Consider the following 27,968-nt stretch of genomic DNA (forward strand, 5'->3'; position numbering starts at 1 on the left):
ACTGAAATGCGATGGGCATGCGAAGTAATTTGCACCTGCGAATTTGAATCATGCATTTGCGAGTTCGTATTAATTCCAGTAATGTAATGAAAAATGTATTTTATTATTACTACACTTTTAAAATACTTCAACTTACAGATCGACGTACGCGTGTTTCTATTAACTGACATGATGCTTATATGTAAAAAAATGACTAAGGGCAGCGTGTACCCTTTCAAATTAATAAGGTATGTAGCCAAGTTCACATTTAGGTACCACCTCGTAAGTTGTAAACCTTTCCAGATACCTAATGCAACCCTGTGCGATTTTCATTAACTGAATCCTAAATAGATTTTAGTTGACCTATGCTAGTACCTAACTGTGACAAAAAGCCTATGTTTCATAAACTTAATCGAGAGCAACGGATTCATACTTAACGTCAAAATAAATAAATTTGAAATACGGCTTTATTTTACATTGAGGTAAAAAAAAAAACATTGAATGCATATTCAACTTTCAGTTTTCGCCTACCTTATAAAATTATTATCCATTTTTTTCCTTTATTTGATAATTTGCTACATATTACCTCTACTTGTAGGCCAAAATATATGGTGGACAGAATGATCCACTTCCCAAGATACAGCACAAGGAACCCTAGGGAACTGGCGTCTTTAATATTCGTCATGGTCGACGAAGTTGGTTCTTCGTACCATAGTTTTTCTCTGTCTGAGCCAGCTAAGGACCCCAACCCTCAAGGCACGTTGAAAGTAAGCATTTTTTTTAACTTTCTAACTCATGTTGTCCATTAGGTACCTACGTTAAGTCCAAAAACTATTACGATTTTAGCAGTCCACGTGTATAAGTTATTCTAAAATATTTTTCACCATAAGTATTGGAAGCGAGAGATAACTATTCATATTAATAGTTATTTGTTTTATAACGGGTCAAATATTCCAAAATTGAACTACGAGCATAGCGGGTGGTTCTAAAAATGGAATCTTGAGCGTTGTGAGGGTTTTAATGCACGAGGGTTTAATAAATTTTGCCACTGAGTGAAACACAATTTTTTTCACCACACCAACACAAGGAAAACCATGCCCTTTTTTAAAAAAAATATATGTGTATGTATTATACCTATGTATTATTGATATTACTTGTATTTGTTTAGTTGTATGAGTTGTGTAAAATACCTACTATGTTGCACCGCCTACAAGTTATCTGCTTTGCCCGAAGGTTGACTGGTAGAGAATGCCTTGTAGCATTAAGTCCGCCTTTTGTACATTTGTATTTTCTTTTGTGCAATAAAGATTAAATAAATAAATAAATAAAATGCTAACTATAAAATATTAAACAAAATCAAAGCAATTCGGTTCAAAATTAATGTTATTAAATATTTATCATTCAAAATCATCATTTAAAAGTCAATTCTACTGCAAACGTAAGAAAACAACTCAAAATTTGCATTTGATTACTTTGCCTCACATGTGAATAAAATGCAACTTTCTTATTAGTTTTATAACAATCAAGAGAGCCTTTACCACCTTTTTTGGTAAAATAAAAAACATGTTTACTATATTAGATGTGAGACTATGATGATATAGAGTACGTTTTAGGTCGACTCCTCATAGACAAATAATGACAATACATTTCTTTTAGATATGGGAACAAAAACTACGAGAGGCTAGGCTCACATACGACCTTGGCGTGTGGTTTGCCAGAAATCCATCTCGGGATCTCTCTGAAGTAGACGTGGATTCCTCTTCCGACTACGGTGCCGCGGGAACTAGCTCCGCGAAAGCGGTAATTATTATTTAATAGCCTTAACCTTTTCGCCGCCACGTCAATGAAGTAATAAAGTGTCATCAACGCCCTCGTTTTAGCGCCTTAGAGCTCTTTCCCACTGACGTCCAGTTTTTGCGTCATCTACTTCACCTGTCAATACAGGGGCTTGTTTTTTCCCACACTTTTCATGTCTATGGTTACTAGGCCGAGCAATAAAAAGGTATAGTCATGGATGTAAGTAAAGGGAGGTAAATATGGCACCCGGCGCTCGATCGTGACCCATCAAATATAGGTTCCGGAACCTATATCGAGTAAGTAAATCCTACGGCTGACGCCAATGTGTCAAGATTTTCACAATCATCTAGAGCTAATCATCTAATCAGCTAATCATCCAAGAAAAGTATTGCCAACTAAATATTGCCTGCATTTAAGTTTTGTCAACTATGAACGTCACGCGTCTATTATTTAGTAAAAGGTCATTAGGTATAGAGGGAAATGCTAGGAACACAATTTTTTACTCCGTAACTTTGTTTGGACTAGTTAGGAGGAGAAACCCCGGCCGTAACCCGTTTAATTCAGTAAATTTTTTCGATGTCTTGAATATCTTTCGAGATATTCTGTATTAAAAGTTTATTAGGGGCTCTCAATTTTATCTTGATATTGATATCTACATCAATAAAGCTACTAGGCCATGTTTCGTATCGTTTTCATATAAATTGGGAGTGCTAAATTCATTTATGGTACCACATTGACACCATTTCGAAGTAAAAACATATATATAAACTTTAAATAAATGCCTTTTTTAACTTCTCTTCACGCTTAAACCGCTGAACCGATTTAGTTTAAATTTGGTATAGAGATGTTTTAAGTCCCGAGACAGGACATAAGATAGTTTTTATCTCAAAAATTGGCGTGAAATTTTGTGTGACTGTTTAAGTTTAGGTTTGAAGTCATATTAGGTATCATTTTTAACTAAATCAAGCATGTAGAAATTTTAGGTCTGTGATGTAGACCATCCCAAATATTATTTAAATCGGTTCAACGGTTATTGATTCCCCATATAAACTTCCACCCCACTTTCACACCCTCAAAAGTTGATTTTGGTTGTAAAAACTATCCTATGTACTGTCCCGGGACTCAAACCATCTCTATATCAAATTTAAAAAAAAGCATTTTTTTTAAATTTTGTTTTTACTAAGGAATGGTGTCAAATTGTCAAATGTGTACCAGAAATGAATTCAGCATCGCCGATTTATACGAAAACGATACCGAACCCGGCCTAGCAGCTTCACTAATATAGATAATCGAGATAAAAATGAGAGCCCTAAATAAACCTTCAAGAGTAGAGAGTAGATATCTCAAAAACTATAGGTACAGTCGAGTTCATAAACATGTATAAATTTTTTCACCTTATTGCAATGGATTAAGGTGAAGAAATGTATACATATTTATGAACTCGACTGTACATATATTGAAAAACTTACCTGAATAAAATTTGTAAAAAATTAAATTACTTTTCATTTTGTATAAGTGGCCATGTCGCTCAGACGCATAGTTTCCGATATATAATCGAAAAACCGAAAGCTGGAACCTTCAAACCCATCTCTCCCCCCCCGGCACCAGGCCTACGGCGGCGCGGGGCCTTTTGATATGTTCACCTTCTAACTAGTCCAAACAAAGCTACGAAGTGTCAAAAATTGTGTTCCAAGCATTTCTCTCTATAACTTTTTTTAGCACTCATTTCCTGGCCTATACTTTTGGTAAAGTAAGTGTTGTTTGTACTGGCATTGGCACTGGCAGAGCAAGCAGAACTCAGACGACGTGAACATCGAGCGAGAGGCGCGCGAACGGGTGGCTGCTATGCTGCATCGCAGCATGGGCGCTTCCACTGAATACGACTTCTCACAGGCTTCCATGAACACAGACTCCTTTGACGGTAATCAAGTTAAAATACTTATCAGGGTTTATTAGGAGTCAGGTTTTCTATCCCATAGCTCGCCAGTACATATTTAGTCCATCGTTTTCACCCAATAACCTACAAAATTTTAGATTCCATCAACTCTCAGTAGCCCTTCCATCCTGGCAAAAACTGCCTCATTAAACATCATACATGCAAGAGCAGCACTCGGCGTACCACTTTAAATTTCAATAAATTGTGAAAAAGGCCTCTATGAGGCTCTATGTGTAAGCTTCGGCTCCCAAAATCCGAAACACCATTTAGTCTAGACAAAAAAATTCAAAATCGCTTTCCTTCTTGATGCGATTGGCAAATCATGTTACTTTTTGGCAACCAGATTTTTTAACCTAATTTAACCCCGCTGAATCCGAATTTGCCGGTTGCCCGATCGAAATCTTGACCGGAAGTGAGATATTCCAGATGGCGGCCATTATTACCCTACATAGCGACCCTAATGAGTTCCTTGTATGGAGACCTATACACGGTGTTACTTGAGCCTATGAAAACCTGAGACACCCAAAAGTTTTTTTTTATTTTGAACTTATCTTGAGTATTTATTCTTTAATCCGATAAATATTTAAAAAAAATATTAGTTTGGTTTTCTTAACAGTTCCATTCGACTGGTAATTCTACACAAGATGCTTCGTCGTTTTAGTGACATCAAACAATTGCTAGTTACCATCGAAAGCACTGTTAACAAACCATATGCATACCTTACTGCAACGAGATAAGATTTACCAATAGCCAGTTAAGGGTGTTGCTCATTGACAAATAACGTGTCAAATGCTAGTTATTGATATTGTTACATTACAGACCTGTAGATGGGCATGTAAAAATAATAAAAAATAATAAGAAAATACCCCCATTAAAACATAGCGCGATCGATTCTCCTATCGATTCTGAACAAACTGTTTTTAGGTTTTGAGTGGGTCATAAAACACCCTATATATTTTTTTGATAATTTTTATTGCAAGAAATAACAGTTGAAATAACACGTATATTCTGAAAATTTTGAGTATTTTTTTGGTATTGTTCAAAATATACAGTGCTTTAAAGGTGGAAAATATCATCGTCGGCGCCGCACCGCAATACGAATTCCCAGTTGTAAGGCCTCGTTATGTTACAAAACTCACTCGAAGGGCTTTAATTATCCTTTATTTTTTTAATATATTTATTTATTTAATAAGGCGAGCTTTGGTGTCGGCGAACGTCCCATGCATCATGGAGCCCCAGGGTCTAAGTCGTTTGGACGGTAAGAGACCGGACGGCCTTACGCTTGTTCCTTGGGCGAAGGGCCGCAGCTTACTTTGGGATGCCACTGTGTGAGTACTTTTGCTCCCACTCATCTCGCGCGCACGGTGAACAAGGCAGGTGCAGCGGCTGAAAGTGCTGCTAGGTTCAAGCACAGCAAGTACGCGAACCTTGAACAGGTGTACGATTTTGTCCCGGTTGCCGTCGAGACGGCTGCGCCTTGGTGTGCCGAGGCCAAAGCCTTTATTAAGGATATAGGGCGACACTTAAGGGAAAGGGGCGGCGACCCTCGCTCTGATTCTTTCCTCGTCCAAAAGATATCCCTGGCCATTCAGCGAGGTAATGCCGCCAGTATTTTTGGCACATTTGGTCCGGGGGATAATCAGAGTGGGGGGTAATATTGTATTTGTTGTAATTTAGTTTTACTTTTTTGCATTAATTATTTTTTTTTTAAATATTTATTCATTAGTTGAATCTTTTAGCACGCATTTGAAACTTTTTATCTATGTGCGCGGAGTAAGACTCTTTTGGTGAAAAAAAAAAGCGTCTAGTATGAGAAATATGAGAATAGGTACGAATGAAATAAAACTATGAAAACGGATTATATCGCGTATATTGAATTTATAATACATCCCGACATTTCGAACCCTTTACAGCGTTCGTGGTCAACGGGTGACTGAGGAAAAATTACAAAGTGCAAAAATACCCACATACTAAAAATAATGAACAATCATAGACTATAAACTTTAAGGCTGGTTGTACATGCAAAATCGGTTCATAAGGCTAGTTATACACTACAATTATTTTCAAGTAAAGATATATATACATATACGCAATAAAAACTAAGCCGGCTCAAACCCTACACCTCGGACCCGAGAAGATTTAATTCCCTCCTAAATTGAAGGAGGGTATCCCAATATGGAACCGGCAACAAACTCGGCGGGACACATCTTTTCAAAACATATTATACTCAGAATGTCCAACATCATCCAACACTAAGGTCTCACAGTCTATGTCTCGCTTGTTCCTTTATCAGATGGACTGCGACTACGACTATTTTCTAATGTCTTGTTATTGAAAGTAATTAACAATGAAATAATTAATTTGGTAATATTTTATTTATTTCAATAATCGCAATAGTTTGTATGAGACACGCCTTCAAAGTGACGGTTTTTTTTCTGGTTACGTGACAAGAAACTCTAGTGATGCCGAAGTTCGGACTACTGCATAATTTCAACTCTGTTGCTACGGCATTAGAGTGCACAGAAGGAAAATATCCGATTTTAAGTTAACAATAACATATCAAAAAATCTTCCTGATCATCCGCGTGGGTGTGACTAGAACAACAAATTCTTTTTTTTTGCGATTTTTTTGTCCGATCTTACTTCTACTACTTCCTCAGGCAAATTTGAGCTAAATTGAGATTCTCGAACTTTAATGACTCAGCCTGGGAGCGTTCTAAGATGGTGAATTAAGACCGGATATACATAGGTTATTTGCAAAAAAGCGCTGCATTCACGAAGATATAATTGTCTTGTCATGTGTCATGTTTTTTCATTATATATCTCTTTATTACGATTCGAACTTTTGAGAACGGCTGAGTTTTTTAAGTGCCTCGGTGATTAGTCCGATCTTCGGCAATGGGAGGAAAGTCCGGATCTCTGCCTACAGACGTCCTAGGCGTAAACTAAAGTATACAAATCTATAGAGAATTTGCTAAAACCTCGCAACAATTAACTTAAAAAGCAATAAAATAATTCATATTTACCATATCGTCAAAACAAACTCGAGGAGGGAAGTCCGGATCACCATGAAATTCGAAAAAACGCCAACTTTTTTTAAAGGTCCGGTGCACACGTACCGATCGCGGAATGACAGGAGGGGCAGAACAAAATGGCGAAGCAAACTATGTTGCCATCAGGGAAAAATATCGCTCCGTTTGCGGTAAATTCTGTGCATCCGATCTTCGGTCAAATCCGGTCTTAGGCGACCCTACTTATAAAAAAATATATTAAAAAATATGGGTCTCCCATACAAGGAACTCATTAGGGTACTCATATACAGATATGTTCGCTGTGTGTTTTCCTAATTCTAAATGCATTGCTAATTGCGATTCGAGTTACATAATCAATGATAATCTGGTATGTGGAAACACGGTAAAATCTGTTTTACCATGTGTCCCAAAAACCTGGGAGACTTGATCCCCCTGGGACCAAGACTCTCAATTAGGGGTGAACAAGTCTACCTAACCTAACCTAACACGGAGGACATGGTAAAAGGCTACAGTATGGCATTTAATTATATTATGGTGTTAATTGTTGTACAATTCTGTTCTAATTCAAACTATTAATGAATAGATAACCCTATATCGGCAGGCGAGGCATCGGGCGCCGCGGCGGGCGCGAGCGGGCGTGCGCCCACCCTGCACAGCCTACGCCATCCCATGCAGCGGAATTCTACCAGCGGCAGTTCGCGTCAAAGTCGTCTCTCCAGCTTCCAGTACTCCACCAGGTCAGTTCCGACATATTTCTAATATTTCACGTATAGAGTTGTGCCGTTCCCGGTAACATTCCCCATTTTGTATGGTATGGTATGATTTAAAGTTTGTAAACATCCGTGCTAGTTTTTCGAAGACTACACGCCGCTTTCACTCGAAAATTAGCAGCAGACTTACCGCAGCGCTAGTCAGCTAAGTAAAACTAAAATTTAAATTTACAGGTGGCCTAGCCAAGATGACAAACGTTAATAGAAAACCAATCGAAACTTTAATTTAATGTATGGAAATAGTCACGTGACTTTTCGTAGCATCTGTCATCCCGTTCCCGAATTCCCTATACATTTTTCTTTAATAATAATATTGTAATGATTTATTTCATGTCCATGGTTCATGAACAAACTTATACAGATGGTCTCCTAAAAATACATTAGAAGCTGTTTTCTGAGTAGGTTATAGTAGATTGTTAACCAAGGGTTGAATGGCACCCATTGCTGTCGAGGTAGTTTGGCGCTCGAACGCAGTGAGAGCGCCAATAGTCCGAGACGGAAATGGTGCCTTTCAACCGAGTTAAACACTCTACTTTTCATATCGAATACGAGGAAACAAAACAAGACAAGGCAATTTTGCAAAATCAGTAATTAAAGTACCTAATAGACATACGGCCATGATTTTTTTCCTTAGGACTTACTTGCAATCGGGGACACACATATTTTTACAAACTGCGATTTTAACTGTAATTTTAAAATGTTTTGTTCATTATAACACGAAAATCAGCGGGATTGCCTCTTACTTTTTAATTTTTTAAAGCGCGCTCCAGACTACGCGGCGCGAAGCCGCGAACGCGAGTGTGGAGTCGATTTCGCTGATTAGCGAACTAGACTCCACACTCACGTTCTCGGCTTCGCGCCGAGATTCGCGCACGAGTGTGGAGGGCCCTTTAAACTCCCAAATAGTCAATGGCATCCCAGTCATTTAGCCAACATAATAAAAGTATTTAAAAAAATGTAAATAATAAATTACAATTTAATGGATAAAATAAGCAATTTATCTTATATTTTATTTTATTCTATTTTTATGAATATAGTGCTAAATAACTTTAAAACCCATTTAATATCGTACAGACGTTTAACTGCGGCTGTATAAGATGTCTTTGCTCATTTACGCAAGTGTAAGGTTTATAAAAATATTTTGGTGTATTCCTTTTGGTTCCCTCCTTATGAAATCGAGTAAATACAATTCAACAAAAGAAATCAAGAATAATTTATTTTAACAATTTACTTACAGCATTTTTGATAAAAAACGATTTAATGCGGGATTAGTAAAATTAGAACAATTACCAATTGTTCCAGGCGAGGAAACTAAGACACTATTTTTCAATTCTGTTTCCACCCAGTTGCTCGTGGGATGGGGACGCAGAGGAGTACACCACTTTTCTGCACTAGAGCAGAAACGTATCACTTTCTGCGCATTTTTTAGAACAGCAACGACCCACTTTCAGAGCATGAGATATGAAAACGTTTTTTTTCTTTACGTTTGGCGTTTGCCAATGTACGATTGTCATATTAGCTAGGCCCCCAGATATGTTTTGCTCTAGGGGCACGGCAGTGCCCCTGCCAAGTCGAGCAAAACAAAGTGGCACGGCCGTACCATCCTTACTATACGTATTAAAAATTAAAGATATCTAATATTGATACGGTTTTAACACCCCCTGGCACTGACTAAAATAACCGACTTGGTATCACATTACATCTCAAAACTTTTTTGTCATTACTATTTTATCGCCAATAGTGAGAAATTTCTCACTTCAGCGATCGGAAAACGTCGTCATCAAAGTCCACATGACCGGGCGTCACTGCACGCCCGTGCGAGGGTGCTACACTGCTTAGTTACGCGGTCATCCTAGTAGTATAAAGTATTTTATTAAATGTACCGCGTGCTGATATAGACCTGTACCGCTGGCTATATTTTGACCCCTAGGTTATAAAAATATTAAAGTCAATTCTGTTTTCGCTTATGAATACTTTGTTAAGATGTAAATCTTACATTTTGTTTTGTGTCATATATATAATTTGCTTTTCTAGTAATTTGTTATTTTGTGGTAATTATTTTTTATTTTGAATTATTTTGGAGAAAAAAATATTCGAGAGAAAACATGTAACTGTGTTGCATTTAGGATAGTGTTTTTAGTGTGAAAACATCGTTTGTGTCAATTACGTCCACTGCAATCTGATACTATGTCATAATATTCTAAATGACACAAAAAAAAATTAGAGTTAAAAAAAATTACTTAGGTCGAATTTAATCGTTTAAATAGGTCCATTAAATGATTTTGTCTTATTAAGGCATAGCTTCATAAGATATTTGATGATTTTGTTGTAACAGGCTGTCACAGTTACAAAAGAATATTAAAGATATTAGAGTTAACATCTTATTAATTTGAAATGCGGGATAAATAAGATGTATGAATTTGTGTCACTTGCATCCACTGCATAAACAAATATTACAAAAATATTATTTGCGTTCAAACGAAGCTAGCGGGCGGTCTGAATGGGCAACGGAGGCCGTGCAGGGTGGGGCCGCGGCGTGACCTTGCCGTACGCAACGCATGTTTACTTCGCCTGTGCGCCAAATTAACGCAACTTATTCAAAGAAGTTACGCAAACAACACAACAACAAGCAACAAGCAAGCAAAGAATGCGTCGAATTATCTTTTACCTATTTAAAACTTATAGATATTGTACAATGTCACCATTATGCAAAAGAACTGTAAGTACATGTTTGATTTGCGAGCGAGCTGGCAACATTGCGCAGGGAAATCTTAAAAATATCGCGTTTACGTGAACGCCACATACATTTGTGACAGTGATAGGGAAAAGGTACCACTAAAGTAAAATTTGGTTATTAATACCGTGACTTTCTTTCATTCTTTGATAAAAAAAATTGCTATTTATGCAACAAGTGCGGAAATCATCTTTACGCACGTGTATCATACAATGTTTTACTATGCATTGTGCGAGTAAATAAAAAAACATCATGGCAAATAAGTTTAATTATTAAAAGGAGTGTTTTAAATCGACACGAGTTGCGAATTACCTATTCGCACGTGTATCGTACGTTTTGCAGTACATATGGCCCTTTAAACTTTCGACATATGCACGGTAAGTGCTCTTTTCCGCACTAGTGCGAGAAAGTAGCACCATATGTACTGTAAAAAAAAATTGAAAACAAAAAGCACTAGTGCGGAAAAGCAGTACTTTCCGCACGATATGGCTCCGTAGGAAACGCACTTTTCGAGCACATGCATTGTAAAAAAAAATATAGGACTGTATCTCCTAAACCATGCGTCGTAGCGCAAAAATAATAAAATTTTCGTTCCCCTTTATGTAACCCAAAAGTAATACATGAAAAATACAATGAAAAAAAAGAAACAAAATCTTTATAGGGCTGTATTAGCTGTATCTCCTAAATCGTGCATCGTAGCGCAAAAATTATCAAATTTTCGCTCCCCTTTAAGAAGCCCCTAATTAAGATTTAAAAACGCAAAAAAGAAAAAAAACAACAAACAATCTTTATAGGGCTGCATCTCCTAAACCGTGCATCGTAGCACAAAAATAATCAAATTTTCGTTCCCCTTAAGAAACCCTTAATTAAAACTTAAAAAAAAAAACAGGAAAAAAACTTTATAGAGCTATTATAGCTATATATATATAGATATAATATCTCCTAAACCGTGCGTGGTGGCAAAAATAATAAAAGTTTCGTTCCCCTTTATGCAACCCATAATTTATATTTAAAAAAAAACGCAAAAAAAATTAAAAAAAATCATTATAGGGCTGTATCTCTTAAACCATGCGGCGTAGCGCAAAAATAATAAAAATTTCGTTCCCCTTTATGAAGCCCCAAAGTAATATACTAAAAACACAATGAAAAAAAAAGAAAAAAAAATAACAAAAAAACTTTATAGGGCTGTATCTCCTACACCGTGCATCGTAACGCAAAAATAATTAAAAAACCTCTTTAAGAAACCCCTAATTAAGATTGAAAAACGCAAAAAAGAAAAAGAGGAAAAAAATCATTTTAGGGCTGTATCTCCTAAACCGTGCGTCATAGCGCAAAAATAATAAAATTTTCGTTCCCCTTTACGGAACTCCAAAGTAATATACAAAAAACACAATAAAAAAAAAAACAAAAAAAACTTTATAGGGCTGTATCTCCTAAACCGTCGTAGCGCAAAAATAATCAAATTTTCGTTCCCCTTTGTGGAACCCCAAACTAATATACAAAAAACACAATGAAAAAAAAAAACAAAAAAAAACTTTATAGGGCTGCATCTCCTAAATCGTGCATCGTAGCGCAAAAATAATCAATTTTTCGTTCCCCTTTAAGAAACCCTTAATTAATACTTAAAAAAAAAACAAAAAAAAACAGGAAAAAATCTTTATAGAGCTATATCTCCTAAACCGTGCGTGGTAGCGCAAAAATAACAAAAATTTCGTTCCCCTTTACGGAACCCCAAAAAAATATACAAAAAACACGAAAAAAAAACAACAAAAAAAATCTTTATAGGGCTGCATCTACTAAACCGTGCATCGTAGCACAAAAATAATCAAATTTTCGTTCCCCTTTAAGAAACCCTTAATTAAAGCTTTAAAAAAAACCAGGAAAAAAAACTTTATAGAGCTATTATAGCTATATATATAGATATAATATCTCCTAAACCGTGCGTGGTGGCGCAAAAATAATAAAATTTTCGTTCCCCTTTATGCAACCCATAATTTATATTTAAAAAAAACCGCAAAATTTAAAAAAAAAACATTATAGGGCTGTATCTCTTAAACCATGCGTTTTAGCGCAAAAATAATAAAAAAAAAACCCTTTAAGAAACCCGTTATTAATACTTTAAAAAAAAACAAAAAAAAAAACAGGAAAAAAAACTTTATAGAGCTGTATCTCCTAAACCGTGCTTGGTACCGCAAAAACAATAAAATTTTCGTTCCCCTTTATGCAACCCACAATTTATATTATAAAAAAACGCAAAATTAAAAAAAAAATCTTTATAGGGCTGTATCTCCTAAACCAAGCGTCGTAGCGCAAAAATAATAAAATTTTCGTTCCCCTTTATGCAACCCATAATTTATATTTAAAAAAACGCAAAATTTAAAAAAAAAAACATTATAGGGCTGTATCTCTTAAACCATGCGTCGTATCGCAAAAATAATTAAAAAAAACCCTTTAAGAAACCCGTAATTAATACTTAAAAAAAAAACAAAAAAAAACCAGGAAAAAAAACTTTATAGAGCTGTAGCTCCTAAACCGTGCGTGGTACCGCAAAAACAATAAAATTTTCGTTCCCCTATATGCAACCCATAATTTATATTAAAAAAAACGCAAAATTTAAAAAAAAAATATTTATAGGGCTGTATCTCCTAAACCATGTGTCGTAGCGCAAAAATAATAAAATTTTCGTTCCCCTTTATGAAGCCCCAAAATAATATCCAAAAACACAAGAAAAAAAAGAAAATAAAACAAAAAAACTCTATAGGGCTGTATCTCCTAAACCGTGCGTCGTAGCGCAAAAATAATAAAATTTTCGTTCCCTTTTATGAAACCCCAAAGTAATAACAAAAAACGCAATGACAAAAAAAAAAGAAAAAAAAAAAACAACAAAAAAAACTTTAGGGATGTATCTCCTAAACCGTGCATGGTAGGGAAAAATAATCAAATTTTCGTTCCCCATAAGAAGCCCTTAATTAAGATTTAAAAACGTACAAAAGAAAAAGAAAAAATCTATATAGGGCTGTAACCGTGCGTCGTAGCGCAAAAATAATCAACTTTTCGGTCCCCTTTATGTAACCATTAATTTATACAAAAAAAACGCAAAAAAAGAGTTTTTTTTAATAGGGCTTGATCTCCTAAACCATGCGTCGTAGCGCAAAAATAATTAAATTTTCGTTCCCCTTTATGAAACCCCAAAGTAATATACAAAAAACACAATGTAAAAAAGAAAAAAAAAAAAACTAAAAATAACTTTATAGGGCTGTATCTCCTAAACCGTGCGTCGTAGCGCAAAAATAATCAAATTTTCTTTCCTCTTTATTCAACCCTTAATTTATATTTAAAAAAAAAAACGCTTTCACTAAACTGCTGTAACTCGGAAACTTAGAATCCACAAAGGGGACTTTACTAAATTATGACACATATTAAAGCCTGACCAGTAATATATGATCATTGTCAAGAGGGCGCTGTTCATTCTCATGTATAGGGTGACAGTTCAGTATAGTATGAAAAAATATTGTATTTAATGAACATCATCATCATTGTAATTAATGTTGCTTGCCACGCTTAAACATAACAAAAATCACAATAAATTGCGTCTTAAAATAAACTTAAAAAGTCTACTAAAAATCGAAACAAAAGTAATTTTTAAGTCGCTTATCAAAAGGTAGGTACCACTTTGTCGTTTACCATAAAGACGAAATTTGATTATATCTTTATACAAATAACCTGTCAGAGAAAGTGGTACCTTTTGATTAGGAACGTCACAAATGTTGGTCAGTATGATGAGTGCAGCCTACAGTTTATTTTTAATTATATTTATATACCTACTACGGTAAGATTGATAAGACAATGTAATTATGCCTCCGAATGAAATAAATGCACTGTATCGCAAAACTAAGTGGCGAGACAGCTCATAATGCCATCTCTTTCACTCTTGGTTGGTCTTAACAAGGGTAAAGGAGATAGTATTAAGATCTCAGTCGCCAGCTGATATTGCGGCAAGTATAATAAGCACCCCACCCGCGTAGGTACCCTTCCCCGCGCACGCCCTTCTTGCTCAATTGAGTTTTATTTTGCCAGATAGTAAAAAAACCGTGGATCAAAATGACCCAAATTATGAATGATGTCTCAATGTGGTATTATAATATTGTAAACGTAAACTTAATAATATAAATTTTTTTTTGTGGCAGATACAGGGTGTTAATTAGAAAAAAATTTTTTTTAAATGAAAGCGGTGGATGAATTTGACACAGATTTGTTTGAATAACATATAACAATGTTCTGTAAAGTACAACACTTCACTTACCGACTCTAATATTTTTTTAGGCGTTTTAGGATCAATATTAGGTATTTATTAAATGCCATTATACCCGTGGATGAAAATGACACAAAATGCGTCGTCGACGTCGGAAGCCACTTTGCCTTTACAGGGAAACAAAGAATTTCGTCTCTAATATTTTTTTCACAGAATGCTGATTGAAAAAAGAAATACCTAAATTTCTACCTAAGCAAATACCTAGGATGACACAAAATATTATTTTTAGGTTTAGTATATGGTCTGGAAACTATATATAAAAAATAAGCAACATTAATATTCTTATAACCTCAGAAGTTATTGGTACAGGTCTAATATACCACCGACTAGGTGAGAACATAAAGACAAAAGGTTTAATGTAGTACTTAATAGTTGTGACGCGTTATAGCGCGGCGTCCCACGATGAGCCGCAGCCCCAGCCCGGGCCCAGTCGGTGCAACTACTACCGCGCCGGCAGCTCCGTGGAGCACGTCATTCCTCCTCAAAATCCTGACGATGGTATGAATCACTTAATAATAATCAATAATATAACAATTTTAGAGCAATCTTTTACATGACTGTTAAGATAATTGATTAATATACCTAAGTAAGTTAAATGTTAATACAGTCTACAATCGCAAAATGTCGATCGTATTTTCGAAGGACAATGAAATGAAATGAAAATTGTTTTATTTCCTTGTAAGCTTAATCTACAAATTGCCATCAGTGGTTGGGACTAAACTTCCTTTTAGGTGAATGAACCTGTATCAGGATGCCCCACTCCTCTATAAATATAACAGTCTTTTTATTTTATTTAGGAAATATTGTAGGTATACATGAGTTACTTAATTTTATTTATAAACTACTTATAATTTTAACTTATAGTTTAGGTATTTATGGTATTAATTAATGTTCTAACCTAATTAAATTACTTATAGGCCGGTCAGCACAGTTCAAACTGTATGAGAAATCTACATTAATTCTCACATTAGAGATTTTTTGAGATGTGATTACCTATGTTACAAATAATATATTTTGAAAAAAATCTCCACAAAATATGTCAATTTTTTTTTATAAATCCAAATTATTACTAAAATAGAAAAATAAACCAAAACATCAATCCCACACTAGAGATTTTCTAATATGCTGTTCTCAAGCATATACTCATTAAGTATTTATATTTTCTTCCAGCTTGACAAAGAAATCTGCCGCCAATAACTTTCTTTATTAAAAATTTTTTTTACATAAAAATAACAACTAATGTGTACATAAAAATTACATGTTAATTAAACTCTTTATATTTACTATATTCTACAAAAAAATCTCTAACGTAAATGAATCCGTTTAATTACTATTAACCATTTTTGTTTCGATTTTTTTTTGTTGCTTATAGAAAATGGCCACTCGACTTTTGTTTCACCTTCATAAATCTCTTACTCATGTTAGTGTAATAACAAAAAAATTCTCACGTATTTGTAATATTGTATGGAATACAACCATAATTATTACGACGTCCAAGCTATTTAAATTACCCACGCAGACACTAATTGACGGGTACTGATTCACTGTAGAGAACGTTTGATCGACTTCCATATCTCCATCTCACTTTAATGTTCGCGGTAGACGATCGGTCCACTTGAACTGCCGAGAGTTCGCGATGCGGTCGACCGTTGTTAATTCTCCCATGACTAACTTACCCAGTTTCATCGGTACGCGTAACGATTGTTTACGCATGTTTAATTTTGATTGCGCGCTTACCTAACACACCTCAGGCAAAGCTCCGATAAAACGCGCAATGCATACATTGCGGCATATATCTCACGTATGTCAGCTATGAGGCTATGACCTCAGGCTATGACATAGCAATGACAGACAGTGGCAGTTAGTGCCAAATTAGAATACAGACTTTTCTACCAACCATAAAGTTTAGTGCAAAGAGAATTTTAAACTCCTTAGTGAAAAACCTCACGGTTTGTGCGAAATTGAGCGTTAAACTATGCTATGCTAATAAAGATGATGGTGTGATTTACGGAAATTAATAATAGATATAATTTATTTTATTGTATATTTGTATAATACATTCCCGTTTCATTTACACCCAATATTATATCTTTTTCCGTAATCAAATGTATATAAACGATAGTAATTATAAACGATTACTGTAACCGTCTGTGTAGTGTACCATAATATACGCGATGGTTTGTCCTCCGGGCCCAAAATCGATGATCCCCTTTGATTATTTATTTTAAATGAACGTCAAAATCCAGACTGGAAATTTGATTTTGACATTTACGGCTACTGCCGTAGCAGTCGACAGCAATGTCGCGCTTCAATATTGCTGCAGTCGACTGCATTGCTGCAGAAAACGTGAAAAAGGTCATTCAATTCAATGGGTAGTAGGGTTATGAGATGAAATGACGCAATAATAAAACTTTAGTAAATTAACAATATTATATTAAATCATTATTACATACTATTTTACTCGCACTAAAAGGTTTACTACCAACATACTTCTTGGTGCCCAAATGAAATAAATAGTACATTTCGATGCTAGTGCGGAAAGTATGTCATTACTTCACGAGTACCGAGATAGGTATATTGGCAAGACTCGGGACGAGTGAAGAATGACATTTCCGCACGTGTATCGAACGACGTTTTTTAACACAGTTGCGAAAAAATAATAAAAACAACAAGTGAGGAATAAAAACAACAAGTAAGGAATAAAAACTTTGGAAACTTAAAACGCCGTTTAGTAAGAAAAAACGCCTCTTTTTTGACAGGCGTTTCGGCAGCTATTCCTTTAAAGTGATATTTTCCAGAATGAACAATAAATGGGCTACATTGTCCATTTTTTTATTTAGTGCAAATCGCCACACTGTAACTGTAACAGGGAAAATTGTCACAAAAAATTACATAACATTTAATTTTTTTGTAAACAACTCATTTTTTTTGTATAGGTCTAATAATTATTTCAAAAATGAATTCCTCGTTCCTAAATTATACGAAAATGATATATAAGTTGCCCTAGTTGCCAATAACAGGAAGAAATATAGCATAGATTGGACTTGGGGAGCCGACCCTTTCACCCCCCTTTTGGGGGGCGTTACGATCTCGTGGCTACCGGGCTGAATCAGTTTTATTTGCCCTAAGGAACAATCAATCGTGCCAAGCGGCATCGCCTGAGACAAAAGTGCATACTCAATGCGCTTACTTACCACTATTATTTAATAATCAAATTAATGGGCCCTGGAGGGAAATTCTCTGAAAACCTTAAGTTAGCTCATTTTACTTAAAGGACACATTCTTTTATTTAAAAAAAAACTAAACTGCATTCAAAGGTTTTTAATTTTTTTTTTTCAATTTTGCTTGTCTAAAAATATCCTTGAGTACTAAATATTCGATTTTATGGAAATTTTGTACGACATACGAGTGTAAGACCTAATGTTTCTTGAAGAAATGTTATCATTAACATTAACTGTATCGACTAGTACAATAAAATAGGGAGTGTTTATTGTTTGGAATTTTTAGTCGGTTCGATTCCCAGGCGAGACAAGCGAATTTCAAAAAACCTTTGAATGCAGTTTTGTTTCTTTTTAAAAATAAAATGAGCTAACTTAAGGTTTTAAGGCACTTTCCCTTCAGGGATCATAAAAAATTTCCACACTGTATATTCAGAGCACGTCTTATTCTCAACTGTTAGACCTGAGACTAATATAACTTGATCCCAAGTTTCCTTACAATTATACGTAATCGAGGGCCAGGTTCATACTGGTTACATGTCGCGATGCGCTCTCTGACAAATACCAAGCGGTAAGAAATGCTGACATTTGCGTCTTTTCACTCTCACAGCTCCCGCTGCTAAAAGCATCGGATGACAGGACCGTTGAAAAGGGACAAACATATCGTTTGACGTTACGTTACTCTTCTCGTGAATTGTCAAAATTTAAAATTCGAAATTAGCTTTATAATTTGTCCGGGCGGCTATTCGAAGTATAACTAAGTGGACGGTCCTTACTAACCAGTAAGATTCAGATCAAGCATAATAGGTAGTTGTAAGACTTCAAGGGTCTATTTATATCTGACACAGCATCCAGTATTCTAAACGTTTTGTGAATAGATATAAAAATTTGACAGCTATCGTTTTTCATATAAAGACAGACACTTAATGCATTGAACTATTGAACCTTAACGCAATGCCATAAGCCATAAGGTATATGTTATTAAAGATGTCATTTTTTTAATTTGCGTGTGCGTTTCGCTCGTACTAGTTAAAATATGTTTTGGTTCGAGCGAGACGGTCGGGCGAATGATAACAAAATGATATATTATTGACATCTTAAATAAAGTTCGAATTGGCCTCTGTGAATGCCTGGAAATACCGCATACTTTTTAAATTTTTTATGCTGGAAATTGATTTAATTATCGAGAGAAAAATGAATATGTTATTCTTCCATAACTTGTGCAGTTACTGGCAAAAAACTAGAAATGTCCATTAATTGTGCAGAACATTATTTGCTGTTTGTTTCCAAAATCTTTCTGCTATTCTACAAATATAGTAGTGACTCGGGAGATTTCTAAACATGATCGATACAACTACTTCATAACCACCATAGTAAACTTTTCTCTCGGTGTGGGAGTTCCTCGGTCATGAAAAACTTACAAAATAATAATTTGTTTCAACAAATCTATAATTTACATTATTGTCGAGAGATATTCTGACCGTGTAGTCGTATAAGCTTCATAACCCATTCTACGAAAAATATCTTATGTGGGAATTATTGTTTAAGTAGTATAAAAGATTTAAAAAAAAGTTTTATTTCTCAAAAACGGGAACTGATATCAAGTTGTTACTTTACAGACGGGTATTCAATATGATATAGAATTCACCCATGTAGAAAAATTTGAGTGTGCATTTAATGTAACTTAAACTTTATATTGACTCCACTATTACTTAAATACTGTGCTTGTGATGAAGGACATTCGAAGGACAATGGCGCCAAATTTCATGTCTGAACCGTGTCCACATGAAGCGTCTATATTTACTAAAATGGTAGGTGTTTACTGTTTAGTGCTCCCTTATCCGTAATTGTCGTCAACAAAAAAGCCAAATTGTAAGCCATAGAAATTTATTACCCAACAATTACTACAATGGCTGTTTCTCATCGGTTACCGAACAAATCGCCTCATGGAAACCACTATTTACCTATAAGCCTAAATCCCGCTATCGTAGAGCAGCCAAAATGTTCACAATTATCTGAACACGGGTTTATTATCAAGGCGGTAGAGTGTAGGCATTTAGATATATTTAAGCACCGGAGCGTTGCTGAAGAGGAATACGCTTCGTAAGCGCAAAAACATAAAATATGGCGTCCGTCTAAGCTGACGTAGCTGCACCGATTTTGACGTGTCAAAGTATGGTTGTGCCATTGTTAAAGTCATTTTTTCATAGAAATCTGACGTCTATGGTGACAACATCACACTTTGTCACTGCAAAGTGTGTGCAGAGCAGAGTGAACTAGGTCCGACTGTAACGAATCTGTACAAACACACTACCTATTAGAAATACTTAGGTATTTAACTGTGTTTTTGTCACGAGTGCATTAGAAACGTCTGTTTCACTTATGAAATAAATTATGCATAATGTACCTATTCCTTCCAGCTGTCACATCAATAACTGTGAACGTGGTTAGCGAGAGTGAATCGGAAACGGTGGTACCGTCGCATCAGCAGCCGGTAAGTGACTCATCATATACCTAAGCATACTAATTTATTTACTTATATGCGCGAATATTTGTACGTCATGCGATACTTTATATTTAATAATTTAGTACTTTATGTATATGAAATACCTAATTTTATTTTCTATTTTGATTGTATGAGTAATGTCTAAGACCAATTTTCTCTTCAATTTTAACGTTTAATGTAGACAGCGCTGTGCGGCACTATACATTATGCTGTCACTTTGGTTGTCAATAGTTGAGGTTTGACAATTCAGTTCCCACAAAACATATGACGCCCTAGACCCACCCATTCAGCTATTAAACTTGACCTTGAACCGATGATTAAAATATTAAAAACACAGAAAGAAGTTGGAAAGGAGGTGGTGGGGTGAGGTGGAATGATATAGTTTCTAAGACCGTTCACATTAATTCTGAACATTATTGATGATCGAGGATAGATAGGTTTCAGTACGTTAAAAGCACATCATTGACTACCTACTGCCCCTAAAACGTGACAAGCCAATATTTTTTATTTTCTTTGAAAACAACGACGAATAAAGAAACAAAATAAAAACAAAAATATAATAACTTAATTTCAATTCTTTTAAAAAAAAGGGAACCGCCTTCAAAAAACCAACCCACTGAAAAGCACAAAATAATTTTTATATACCCCAACCCTATCCTTGTCCAGTCCCTATCTCGTCGTAAAGCAAATTTCTGCTGCCAAAAATTTTAGAAGAACGCTGCACTTGCATAAAAATATTTTGGCACCGACTTCAAAAACTAAGTTATTTCCCGGATGGTTATTAATTATTAGGTATTAATTACTTTTTGGCAGAAATTTACTTTACGACGGGATAGGGACTGGACAAGGATAGGGGTGGGGTATATAAAAATTATTTTACAATGCATGTGCTCGAAAAGTGCGTTTCCTACGGAGCCATATCATGCGGAAAGTACTACTTTTCCGCACTAGTGCTTTTTGTTTTCAATTTTTTTTACAGTACATATGGTGTATCTTTCTCGCACTAGTGCGGAAAAGAGCACTTTTCCGCACTAGTGCTTATTGTTTTCAATTTTTTAATAATTAAACTTATTTGCCATGATATGTTTCTTTATTACTCGCACAATGCATAGTAAAACATTGTATGATACACGTGCGTAAAGATGATTTCCGCACTTGTTGCATAAATAGCCATTACAGTACATGTGGTGCTACTTTCTCGCACTAGTGCGTAAAGTGCACTGTGTATATGTCGAAAGTTTAAAGGGCCATATGTACTGTAAAACGTTGTTTCATACACGTGCGAAAAGGTAATTCGCAATTCGTGTCGATTTAAAACACTCCCTGCGGTCGTGTTTTTATTTATCGCCACGTTTCGAATTTCCTCTTTTCCGCACTTGTATCGTAAATAACTATTGTGCTTTTCAGTGGGTTGATTTTCTGAAGGCGGTTCCCTTTTTTTAAAGAAGTTAAATTAAGTTATTAAATAGTTTTTACTTATTTCTTTTTTCTTTTTTTTTCTTTTTAGTGATTTATTTTAGATTTTTAGATTTAGGGTTAAAATATTAGTTTGTGTCCAGTTAGAATATCCATTTAGTTTTGGGCTAGTAGGTACTCTAGTGTAGGCGATGGCCAACCTCGATAATTATTTGCGACGAAACTTTGACGTTTCAGTGTTAAGCGATTTGTAAATTTAGTTATTAGGTATAGGTATTATGTATCGTCCTATTGTAACTAATATTTAGTTTACCTTAGACACTCCCACTCCCAGTCCCAATCCCACTACCACTATTTCATCTAAACACAAAATTTCATTTAAATCGGTTTTAGCAAATCAAAGACGATACGTATACCGATAGCAGCGCCACCTACCAGGTCCAATTGGGTTTTCAAACCATCCATGTACCTATACTTAAATCTTCTCCAGAATGTAACAAGCACTTTTCTGCAAACCGCATCAAATTCGGTTCAGCCAAACGCGATAATCGCGAACAAACATACATACATACATACATACATACAAACATACGGGTCAAACTGAGAACCTCCTTTTTTTAAGGCGGTTAAAAAAAGTTGATCGATCCACCTGCAACATAGGCACACGACGACGAGTCGGTGAACCAAAACAGTAGGTGCCTATAATGTTTCCCCAAAGCTGAGTTCCACTAGGTACAGTCAGAGTCCAGCATCAGCTCTATCTTGGATACTACTCTCCCAAGTGATCATCAAGGCGTGTTAGATAGACCAAACAGAGTGTGCCTAATATGTTGCACCAAACCTGAGTTCCCCTAGGTACAGCCAGGGTTCAACATCAGCTCTATCTTGGGTACTGCTCTCCCAAGTGCTCATCAAGACGTGTCGGAAGACCAAAACAGCGTGTGCCTATGTTGCACCAAACCCGAGTACCACTAGGTACAGCCAGGGTTCAGCATCAGCTCAGCTTTATGTATACTAAAACCTTATCCAGAAAGTAACAACCACTTTTCTGAAAACCGCATCAAAATCGGTTGAGCCAAACGCGAGATAATCGCGAACTAACAAACATACATATATACATACATACAAACATACGTGTCAAGCTGAGAACCTTTTTTTAAGGCGGTTAAAAATGTGTTTAAGGAAGGCTATACTTACTTTTTTGTAAGTGTCAACCGTCCTTCCTAATTTAACATTCAATGATAACATTTCAACTCCTCATAAAAGCTTTGACGTTAAATCGACCACTTAAATCAGCGGAATTTCACAAAACGTGGCCACGGATGGGCTTTTCGCACCCTATTATATTTCTCATCCCGCAGTTTACTATATATAATACAGGCATTTCATTGAATAGTAGATTGTACAATAAGGGCATAAAGCGATCCATTTTAATTCGAGGCAATTTAGAGGATAAAAATTGACATTTATGCCTGAGTTACGAGTATACACTGCTTTTCACTTCGATTGTGAGTTAAATATACGTATAAAAGTATTCAATATTTTAGGTTATTTTACCGTATTTATTCAACACTAAAGAAAATTGTACTCGGGCCGGTCGGGAGCGCGCCGGCAGGGCTGGCATTTGTTTGGCAGATTTTGGACTTTATTGCTAAATCAATAAAGGTCGTAATAGATGATTTTACTTTATGCTCTAGAACATAATAAGAAACTTTATGTCGTCTACGCACGAGAGAGTTTACGAGCATGAGAAACATATTTTAGTCGAGTTGTCACTCAAGTATCTTTTTTTTTGTAGTTTGGATGGTTCGATTAATAAAGTGAAGTAGAGACAATTACTGTGTTTAAAAAAGTGAAGTAGAGAAGTACAGGATGGAAAATTATTCCGCAGCTGCTCAATTGAGCAATCATGAAGAGGAAACTTAGATAACATGCTTAGGCAGCTTCTGAACCTTTTGTTTCTTTAAATCGCACCAAGGAGTCAGTGAAATGCACGCATATCCCCACGCATATCCCCACGCATATCCTCTCGCACCAAAAAAACCTTCCATATTCCCTCCGTTCATACTAATTACAGGAAAAACTCCTTCCTTCTAAGAGCTGGTAAGTCTTTCAATCAGCTTTGCAAACATCATGATCTCATCGATCTGTTCTGCGATAGCTTTAGTTCGATACGTAAGCTAATGACTCGGGACTTTTCCCACTGTTAAGTGTTAACAGTTGAAAAAGTGTTAACTCAACATTGTATCTCTATCCTGTTCTTTTTTCTCTCTTTTGTTCTTCTTGTTAACTGTTTAAACCAATTTTCCCTCTCTAGTAAGATAAGTAAAGTATATTTATAAGTTAGTAAGTATTATTAGTTGTAATTTCGCACACCATGCACTTTACGCAGGTTCTATCTGTGGAAACTTGTAATTGGCTCACTGCTTCTATGTTATTACCTAACGTGTTACTTCAGCTGTAAGTTTTCCTAATAAAAAAATAAATAAAAAAAATAGTCTCAAATAAGCTCGATAGGCTTGTCCGAGATGAATTTGCTAGACGATATTTAAAGCACCATAAAGTCCCTAAAAGAAAAAAAGAAAAAATATAATTATATCAGATATGGCTTAAAAATACCCTCAGATCAAACCCCTAGAACATAGTACATAATACAAAATAATACACATATCAACAGTTAGACCAGGTTTTATCTGTCACACATATATAAGTAGGACAAGATCTAAAAAAGTCATTAAGAATACGTCAAGACTGACACTAAGTATTATTCTATAATCAGTCTGATGATATTATTGTTAACGCCGTAAATAGTTTCGCAGCTTCTATACGAAGGTGCCTAAATTACCTGAAAATTCGCTGCACGTTATCAGGAAGCCCATTATAAGATCCTTTACCCAAGGGTCGAGTGTTGATACTGTTGATCAATAATTCATAGTATCGTATAGGTGTTACATTTGAGCATCCACCTAGATGGTTTGTTTTTGCTTTCAATAAGATACGTAATTATTAGTCAGTAAGTAGTTTTCTCGCCTTTTTTTAGGTACAAACATTTCTTTATTAGGGACCGTCTTAACCGTCCTTATCTGTCGTACCTATTTATATGTGAAACAGCATTTAATCTTCTTTAAAAAAACCGGCCAAGTGCGTTTACACATACATCACACAATTTTTTTGAATGTTGTTTTCATGTACGTGAAACGTGAGTGAAACATCTTGGAAAAACCGGAATGGGACGGATCAAAAACCAGATGTAACGAAAAGTTTTATGGCGCGGAGGCTAGTTATTTGCATAGTTTTCATATGTTTAGAAAAGAAGATTAAGATTACTTGGAACAGTTGGAATCGACTGCACCGTTGACAGAGATGACGCTCATTTTGCGCTAGTAATGACGCATTTGGAGCTAAAATAACCCTTATGCGTGGTATTTACTTAGTAATCTCATCAGTCCATGGACGTATTTAGAAAAAAGTTATGTCATTTGATAGATCTTACTTAATTAACCCTTAACCAGGTGGTGATTGATCTCATAACGACCACAAAGCAATTTTTTTTGACGAGCAGTTACTACAAGGCCAATGTCATTTACATACCTATATATATAGATTATAGTGACCAATTTCAGAACGCAAAAAATGGATGTGTCAAAGCAAATTTCTTTGAAGTTTTAGTTGTCAAATTCAAATTGCCAGCTTTATTTGAGTTGCGTTTCTCCCGCTAAAAATTTCTGTCATACCGAAAAAAAAAATACGATAAGGGTAGTATTAGTGGGCTATGTGTCGAAATTTGTTGGTTGTATTCCAGGTAATGTAATGTGTAGTAGTTAGTCACAATTTATCCCAGTTATTGCTTTTTGGTTTAATACCTATTTGCTCTAAAAGTTTGTGGTTCGTAATTCGTATATGACCCTCTGTCCGTTTAGGATCAAGACAAGTGGTCTAAGCTGTATGTGGTCACTGTTATAAAGGGTATTTCCATGACATCTACGGATATTAGACTTTTATTATCCCGAAAAACTAGCCCGATATAAGTAACTTTTATTTTCGGACCTCATTTCACTGTTTTCTAGTATAAAAAAGAAAGAATGGCTCTATTTTATAACTCACGGGAACTATTGCGGCTGTGTCTAGGGTTGCCACCCATACTATAATATATAGTATCGTACTATATTTTAGTCACTTGTATTATATATTATACAAAAACAATATAGTACGAAAAATATTATATTTTCATCACTCAAGAATGGGGTATACAAATGTAACCGATATCGCATCGTATGCTACTTGGATTTTCAATTCGCCTCAAATCGGCGTCCTACTTTTTTCAAATTTCCCAGTAAATACTATATTTTTTCAATATTTTGACAAAAATACTATATGTGAATAGAAAAAAGGTGGCAACCCTAGCTGTGTCCCTAAAACAGTCTAACCGCATTTTTGTTGTTAAATTCGACTCAATCCTGACTGTACATTTCTAATAGGTTTTCCTGTCATATTTAGGTAAAGAACTATTTTGTGTATTTATTTCATAATTTTAGATCCTGTACTTTCGGAAATAAAGGGGGGGTCATATTTGCCTATTTTCTTGAATAACCTGAATTGTTTATCCTAAAATTATAAAAAATATATGTTTGCAATTCTCACAAGAAGCCATTTCATTTGATATGTAATACGATATAGTTTGCAATAACTTTGATTTTTAATTTTCTCATTCACACCCCAAAAGTGCCCCTATGTTTAAATTTAATTTGTTCACGTTACATGTCCGTCTTTGGGTCACAGTCTTATGTGTACCAAATTTCAACTTAATAGGGATGATGACACATGTTGAATTTTATAACAAAATCTAGTAAAATAGATAGCAAATGAGCAATTTATCACCATTAAAATAATATATATTAAAATAATATATGGAAATGATACAAAATACAGGAAAAAGTAAGGGTACCATTCGATTCCTTACATTTTATCCAAAAAAAGATTGTACAGCAACTATATACATAAACGCAATATTTAAAAAAGGGCTTATCCGTGACCTTGACGTCACGTTTCGTTTTGTTAGGATCGTTTCGCGAGTGAAGTACGACTGTCGGACTTTGACTATCATTTCTGACTTTTGTATTGCTTTAAGGCGCTTCGCGCAGTTTTTGGCCATGCATCTTCACTATGCACAACAATTGTAGCATTTGACTTTTTTCCTGAAATTTGTAGTTTCACCGAAAAAAAAAAACACGACAGGCCGTTTTGCGACTAACTTTGCTTATAACTACTAAACGGCCTAATCGATTAGAATTATTTTTAAACTAACAAAAATGTTTTAACAGGTTCTACAAATGCAACATAGCTTTTGTTAATCAAAAAATATTTTCTTAAGAAGTCGAACGTTTTTCCACATTTCATGCGTATGCAGCCTGAAAATGGCGTGGCCGGCAGTCGTGTGCCAGCTTTGAGACGAGGAGGCTGTGTCGCTCGTCGCTCCGTGCCTTCCTTGCACTATGTTCGCTTATGCACAAGCAAAGTGCTATAATATCGGAGTTATTGTGGCCAAAGAATAAATAACTGCAGAGCGCTGATTTGGTTGCGACGCGCATTAGCGAGCGCAACACGGTATTTTGCGGTCTATTACAATGAATGTAATGATAATATCCGTATATATTATACTATAATATACGTATGTTTGAGAAAACTTCATTTGAAATAAATAAGTAAGTAAATGTTTTCTAACCGACATATTATAATGTCATTCAAGTTTTACCTTTGAATAATGTTCCATTCCATCTCGAAACAATAAATAATTGATTTAACATAAGCTACCTATTACGTTGTATGTATGTATAGTACCTGTTAAAAAAATTGTTTCTGTAGTTTAAAAATAATTTTAATCGATTAAGAACTAGCAAAACGGCCTATCGTACCAATCATCATAATTCTAAGGTACTTCTAGCAGACCCACAAGCTGTCAATTTTAATCATAATAAGTAGTATTTAGGTGCCGGCCACACCTGTTTTGTTTTACCTACGCAGGAAATGTTGAATAATGCTCAATTTCTTTAAAAACAATATTGACATAAGCTATAAGCTACATTGTATTTACAGAACTGTTAAAACATTTTTTAGTTTAAAGATAATTTTAATCGAATTGCCGTTTAGTAGAAATAGGCAAAAATACCTAGTAGCAAAACGGCATGTAGTAGTGTTTTTTACGAACAAACTATAATTCACAGGAAAAAAATAGTTCCGACTATAACAAATAGTTTGAAATTGATTACCTA

The 27,968-nt window shown here is 35.2% G+C and overlaps 1 protein-coding gene across 1 annotated transcript in view; it reads left to right on the plus strand.

Moving 5' to 3' along the window:
- LOC134754471 (uncharacterized) overlaps nucleotides 1-27,968 on the plus strand; it is a 169,613-nt gene that overhangs the window by 130,324 nt on the left and 11,321 nt on the right. The window contains exons 12-18 of the mRNA XM_063690805.1: nucleotides 139-227; nucleotides 578-746; nucleotides 1,636-1,779; nucleotides 3,562-3,697; nucleotides 7,345-7,480; nucleotides 14,948-15,057; nucleotides 20,198-20,271. Of these exons, the coding sequence (XP_063546875.1) occupies nucleotides 139-227; nucleotides 578-746; nucleotides 1,636-1,779; nucleotides 3,562-3,697; nucleotides 7,345-7,480; nucleotides 14,948-15,057; nucleotides 20,198-20,271 (858 nt within the window). The remainder of the gene's footprint in view (nucleotides 1-138; nucleotides 228-577; nucleotides 747-1,635; nucleotides 1,780-3,561; nucleotides 3,698-7,344; nucleotides 7,481-14,947; nucleotides 15,058-20,197; nucleotides 20,272-27,968) is intronic.

This window comes from Cydia strobilella, chromosome Z (genome assembly GCF_947568885.1).
Source record: "Cydia strobilella chromosome Z, ilCydStro3.1, whole genome shotgun sequence".
Classification (NCBI taxonomy): domain Eukaryota; kingdom Metazoa; phylum Arthropoda; class Insecta; order Lepidoptera; family Tortricidae; genus Cydia; species Cydia strobilella.